Source organism: Cicer arietinum, chromosome 3 (genome assembly GCF_000331145.2).
Source record: "Cicer arietinum cultivar CDC Frontier isolate Library 1 chromosome 3, Cicar.CDCFrontier_v2.0, whole genome shotgun sequence".
Taxonomy (NCBI): domain Eukaryota; kingdom Viridiplantae; phylum Streptophyta; class Magnoliopsida; order Fabales; family Fabaceae; genus Cicer; species Cicer arietinum.
In genome coordinates, this window is record NC_021162.2 from 73,044,644 (window position 1) to 73,051,169 (window position 6,526).

At 32.5% G+C, this 6,526-nt stretch overlaps 2 protein-coding genes across 3 annotated transcripts in view; one reads left to right on the top strand and one right to left on the bottom strand.

The window, feature by feature from the left end:
- The window catches only part of LOC101504783 (small ribosomal subunit protein eS26y-like), a 2,095-nt gene extending 1,664 nt beyond the window's left edge, over window positions 1-431 (top strand). Inside the window, exon 5 of the mRNA XM_004494291.4 lies at window positions 166-431. Within this exon, the coding sequence (XP_004494348.1) occupies window positions 166-243 (78 nt within the window). The 3' untranslated portion in view covers window positions 244-431. The remainder of the gene's footprint in view (window positions 1-165) is intronic.
- Window positions 432-2,264: 1,833 nt separating this feature from the next.
- LOC101505100 (cullin-1) overlaps window positions 2,265-6,526 on the bottom strand; it is an 11,113-nt gene continuing 6,851 nt past the window's right edge. The window contains exons 11-20 of one of the 2 annotated variants that reach the window (XM_004494292.4): window positions 5,259-5,288; window positions 5,088-5,174; window positions 4,290-4,439; window positions 4,152-4,207; window positions 3,936-4,056; window positions 3,668-3,829; window positions 3,419-3,562; window positions 3,092-3,310; window positions 2,766-2,933; window positions 2,265-2,615 (exon numbers count right to left, since the gene is read on the bottom strand). In XM_004494292.4, the coding sequence (XP_004494349.1) occupies window positions 2,514-2,615; window positions 2,766-2,933; window positions 3,092-3,310; window positions 3,419-3,562; window positions 3,668-3,829; window positions 3,936-4,056; window positions 4,152-4,207; window positions 4,290-4,439; window positions 5,088-5,174; window positions 5,259-5,288 (1,239 nt within the window). In that variant the 3' untranslated portion in view covers window positions 2,265-2,513. The remainder of the gene's footprint in view (window positions 2,616-2,765; window positions 2,934-3,091; window positions 3,311-3,418; window positions 3,563-3,667; window positions 3,830-3,935; window positions 4,057-4,151; window positions 4,208-4,289; window positions 4,440-5,087; window positions 5,175-5,258; window positions 5,289-6,526) is intronic. The other variant, XM_027332676.2, reaches the window with a different exon arrangement.

Sequence of the window (6,526 nt, forward strand, 5' to 3'; positions counted from 1 at the left end):
TACTTCCATTATAACCCATCTCATTTCTACTTATTTTCACCAAAGTCTGACTCATTGGTTGTGACACAGATGGAAATTAATGATTAGTCTTTGTTTTTCTAATTATAAATTGTGTTGTTTGTTTTACTTGTTGGTGTTTAATAAGTTTATTTACTTTTTTTAAAGGATGATGCACCAAGGCCGGGTCAGCCTGGTCAAGCACCTCGCCCTGCTGTAGCTGGAGCTGCTCCTGTCCGTGTCTGAAAGAAAATATCAAGATTTTTAGTCGTGTTGGATCAGTTTTATGTGCCAAACCCGGTTTCCTTATTATTCAATTTTTGGTTTCATGTAGACACATTATACTGTTGCTCAATTGCTTTACTTCTTGCGCAATACCTACTTTTTGCATTGATAATATTGGGTGTCTTTAATGAAATTGTTATTTGATGTCATGAGCGGAATACCTACTTTTTGCATTGATAATGTTGGGTGCCTTTAATGAAATTGTTATTTAATATGTCATGAATCTTAGATTTTGAACTTTATTATGAATCTCTCAATCTCTTGTATCCTTTTTCATTTCAATGATATGATCCTTTGTAGTTGCTTTCTTATCTAGAGTTTCATCTAAAAACAAAAGTGATAGCTGCCTCTTATTGATTCGCTGCAGTCACTAGATATTTTTTATGTTGAAGCAACGTTTGCTTGATAGCTGTCTCTTATTGATGAGCTCCAATCACCTTATCTTTCAAAATATTGTCTGTCAAGAATGTCTCTTTGACCGAGCTATATTTGGTTAAGAAATTCATTATTATATTTGGTTAAGATTCATTATTATATTTTTCTTTCGTTCTATTTATACAATAACATAATAATATAATATTTGTTCATTGATCATATCCTTAGCATTTAAGTCTTAGTTTTGCTGATCTTATACAACAAACATAATAGGCAGATTATACTACTAGAAATTCAACTTTGAATTATAAATACATATAAATTTGATTTGCATGGATTTATTCATGTGTAAGTTTTTTATATATTTCTTATGTAACTTATTAAATCATTAATTTATTAATTTAATTTAGAAAGTAATTTTAAGTTAAATACTCCTGAGAGTTATTAGTACAGCTTGATAGTAAGATAGATTGTGCTACGTCTAAAGCAATGGAGGCCTTGAACATGGTTTATACTTACAACATCAATTGTTTTAGTTGCATTATGTAAAAAAATTTAAAGTGTCACTAATTTTGTAATAGTATCTATAAATATTTATATCTTTTTATTTTAATTTTAGTACTACCAAGGTATTCGAGTGTTTGCATGAATGTCTTTATTTTGACGCATGTGTCCAAAAAGCAGAAAGCAAAAGAGAAAAATACGAAGAAAAATAAAATATCGAGAAAACAATTAATATTTGTGATATTTTTCATCTAAATTTAAAGTGGTAATTAATTAACTATAAAAAAATGTGGTAATGGATTTAATTTATCATTTGTCAAAAAAATTGGACTTCTAAAAAATTTATGCGGATTATTGAAAAATATTAGCTATTCATAAATATATGAGTTAGAATTTACAACTTATTTATTTTTAAGATATATAATTTTTATTCTTTCATGACATGCATGACTCAATCATATTTAATATATGATGAACATGGGAAAATGAATTTTCATGATAATTGGTCGTAAAAGATAATCTTACATATGTATGGAGGTTTAACCCTTGAATATTTCTATTTTTATGTGTGTTACAAAAATAAACTAACAACAAAAGATAATTTAGTGAAGAAGGGATACTCGGACATGAGATTGTAGTAAATTCGTAATGAGATTGTAGTAAATTTGGACTATTTTTTTAGATTTTTGGTGGTAGGACAAACTAAGATAAATTAACATGTCTATATGTACTGTTACCCTTTGGTTGCTATGGAAAGTTATAGATGTGATTTTCAAGGGTTTGACCAACCAATTACTGTGTTTCTTTCTATTCTGGGATTTCAACCAGTGGGTTGTACGTGGCGTATTATTTTTGCTATGCACGAGTTTGGGGTTGTATTTAGTGTATTAATTTTTGTTAGAATTGATTATATCTATTCAACAAAGTTGGAGCTGAAATTTGCATTTTTCTATACATGCACATCTTGTGCGGGTTTTGATTTTAACTAAATAAATGTTTCTCTTTGCTTTTGATTAAAAAAACCCGTTGAGGCTGGTTTTAATCTCCATAATGCCATCCAGGTGGCTTATAAGCATAAGAACTAAAAACTAGATAATAGTACGTTAGTCAATATCTTGTCGCATTATATTCTATATATGGTCAAAAATAAAATAGTAACTAAAACAAACTCCACGTATGCAAAAAATATTGCTACTAGATTGTGAGATTTGTCTGATCACTAAACCAACTACAGCCATTTACAGCATTCTGTAACCTTGAAATTTCTCAACCATTCTTAAGAATCATATTCAGACAATTCAGTTATCTTAGTAGCTTGCTCAAATTATGCCACTATACATATCTAACTTTCACTATGCCAGATACCTGAAGGTGTTCGGGTTATCTTTCTCTCTTTCCAAGTAGTCCCGAGTGATGAGATCTTCAATGCGCTTCTTGATTGCTTTGATATCAGGCTATAAATCCAATTCCAAACATTGCAAATTAAAATGTCCAGAAAATCATTTAGCTAACCAAAATTTATATAACAATTACAACGCTTTCTGCATTAAAACCTCATCCATTCACATTGATAACAATAAATTAATTCAAGCAAGTATTTTTACCTTGAACATGCGGCCCAACTGCTCAACGCACTCCAAAACTAATTGTTGATGGCCCAAAATTTTTCTACTTTTCATGATACGCACAATTGCTGCATCAATAGCATATCGCCTATCCTTGTCAACATCTTCAATAACCTTCTTCCTTTCATCAACAGGTGGTAGAGGTATCTATGATCAGCAGTATCAGGTTTATAATTAATGGGGGAAAAAGGATTGAACCTGGCTAACAGAACTTCTAAATCTAACAATTTATATAATAAAAGACGAGACTGATAGTTTTTAAAGGTTTTTTGCAAAAGCACTTATGGTTGAAACTAAATACAAACCTTTATCCTTCTCATTTTATCAGTAAATTTGGAATTGAACTCAAAGCTGTCATTTTGGGATATAGTTTTAGTGTTAGGCTCCTTGATAAGTATCTTATATTTTGCGCACGACAGGGAATGGAGTAATCTAACTAGGTCTTCATGAGTCAAATTCAGCTGAGTCATAATCTCTGAATAACTCAACTTATCGACAGTGTTGAATAGTAGCAGGGCAGCAGCCTGTAAAAGACAATTTTCAAACCAGAAGCATGAGTGCATAATCTTAAATATTTGCATGTCACAATATTCAGCATAACAGAAGAGAATGAGTCTCAGGAAGGGAATTACCTGATAGGTTGAGACAATTAATTCAATGGTTTTTGGTTCAAACTTGCCAATGATATTGCAAGTTCCCAGCGAGTAAATCCATGTAAGTTTTCTATGTTTTGTCTTTGTTTCATAAAAGCCCTTAAAAACTTCCACGCACTTGACCTGAAACAAAAAATTGACCATATTAGAGTGTTAAATAAAATTTGTCTTCTTCAGAAAAACAATAATAGAAACATTAAATAACTACAATCAACAATATGGTCCTACCATCTCTGAAGGGAGGTTGAGATCAAAAGACTTATAACTCGGCCAAAATCCTGTAGTAAGAACAGTAACTGTCAAGTCGATTCCAGGTTTTACATGTTTGTTGTCACGAAGATATTCATCAAATTTCATCTGATGGTCCCTAGCCAATGTCAAGTCTACCACCTGAAATTCCATATTTCAAGTATATCCTCATATTATAAAAAATTTAAAAAAAATACACCTATGAGGTAGTTCTTTGTTAGTTAGCCTGGCAACAAAGTAAACTGACCATTCCCTCCATCTTTGATGTGAACTGGCCACCACATTGCTGCTTTAACTTTGTCAAAATACACTTCTCATGTTCATCATTGGCACTCCTGTCAAAAAGTAATCGACGGGCAAGCTTCTTCCTGTAAACATAAAATTCTTCAGAGGGATTTCATAAAAATATGAAACTTGAACCATATGAGAAGTATGAGTTTAAAAATAGATTTTAAAATCTGACCTGTAAAATTCTGCAAAGAGATCCTTGTCACTGATATAAGCAAGCAGCTTGACTACCTGTAGAAATTAAACAACTTTCGCACCACAAAACATACTGATGCAAAATCGGATGAAGAAAACTTAAATGATCAAAAGCTACCTTCTCAAGTGTTTCTTCAATTGCTTCATCACTCAGCTTCTCACTTCCACCCTTTTTAAGGATATTATCACAGAATGAAGCTAATAGTTCGGCACTGGAACTACCACCAACAGTTTTATTGCAGAATACCTCAAATGCTTCCTTTAATGCCTGCAAAAATAGATAGATTCAGACAAACCGCACGATTTACTGAAAATACTTCTATCAGTTGAGGAGATGAACAGTTTATATACAACTATAAGTATTGATATGAAAACAAGGAAACAGTATAAGATAAGAAACATCTGAATTTCCAACGGTGACCAAGCCATTGTGGCCAAGGCCAAATCAAGCCCTAGTTACCTCCCTGCTCATTCTCCCATCCTATCCCTCAGTAAATGACTCCTTTTCTTTCAGTTTTTGCAACTAACTTTTCTCTCTTTCACATTCTTCCTCCAACCGTAAACCCATACATTCTAGGCCCATTAATTTGGGTTACCAATTGGCCCATAGAGAGTGGTCTATATTAAATATACTATTTAATAACTAGAAATCATTCTATTATTTATTCTGTTATTCAAAGGAATAGCTTAATAACTCCTTCATTGCCTCAACATACCTTGTAGAACAGTGTGCGATTCATAAAGCAATCATTAACTTATGTCATATACTTGTCATGTAGCTCTATGAAATTTCTGATGAGAACTGGCCCATAGAGAGTGGCCTATATTAAATATACTATTTAATAACTAAAAACCATTCGATTATTTAGTCTGTTATTCAAAGGAAGAGCTTAATAACTCCATTGACTCAACATACCTTGTGGAACAGTGTGTGATTCATAAAGCAATCATTAACGTATGTCATATACTTGTCATGTAGTTCTATGAATTTCCTGACAAGGACCTGCAATGTACATGATTAACCTTCAGACCTTTTCAAGATATTGTTACAAAATAATATAAACTAAAAACAGGTACAGGGACTTGCTTGATCCTGAAAGCCAGAACCACTTGTAGTCTGGAGAAAATGAAAATGAAAATTTGTCAGCAATTAGAAACAATCAACAAATTAGAGCAAATTCAGATGCACCAGTGTTTGTAGAAATAATACATGGTAAATTGCACAACAAATGTAAACAGGTGACATGCTTACATGAAACAGATAAATGAAAAAAAATGCCAAAAAGCATCAGGTGGTGTCAAGGAAAAAGTTTATAGGCTCACCAAAGGTTCAAAATTTGGACAAAAGTCAATATATTTGCATTTATGTATAAAAGATATACTTGAATAATTAAATTAACTTGAAAACACACTTCCACAGACTGATCCCATTGTTTTTATTTTACACAAGCCACTTAGTAGACTAATCTGCATTTGTTTCCTGCTTCAATGGATCGTCCTTCAAATGAGTAGCATTCAATTTAATTACATAATGAGTCCATGAAATCTCTGCGCACATACTTCAGTTCTCTACACATTCAAAATGCTTATCCAATATTATCTTCTGTAAATATGATTAGATAACTAAAAAGATATTCAAAATTTAAAGGCCTATTTTGGTCACAAGACCGAAGTTCCTTTTTTACATTTTTTTTAAAATATCCGCAATTTTCCGCCATACGTTTTGTGGCCGTCATGGCCCGCCATACTAAATCTACCACACCACTGCCATTTTTGGCACCGTCATTTGACAACACTTGGATCATATGCACAAAAAACTGCCTTACCAAACTTATTGCATGGATATTGTACTTAAGCCATAACAAATGTCTATTAAACTTCAATACATTTGCAAAGATTCTATGATTTCTATCCTGGTATAATGTACCTATAGTTTTAATAATATTAAAGCAACCCCTGCCCTAGGTAGTAACTGTAACAACAATGTATCAGATAATCCCAAGGTGATCCGATCAGTAAAAAGTAATCACTGAGTTGAAGGTACCGTGAAGCAGAGGATAGGGAGGGAAGGGGAGGGATTCCAAAATGTTGTGTTTCATTCCGTGAGGGGATGGAAATGATTTTAATGGAAGGAAAACGTTAAGTTACATTTTCACACTTATAATATTTAAGTATACATTAAATAAAAAGATATTTTAGTCCAAATGTCAAAAAATATTGTATCCCCTTCAAATCCCCCACATTTGGATGAGAGCTAAAATTGACTTCGGAGGGATTTTGCTCCCCTCTCTTCTAAATTGAACCAAACAATTAAGGGTATGGAGTTGGGTTTTAGGGGGGGGGGGGGGGTTCCCA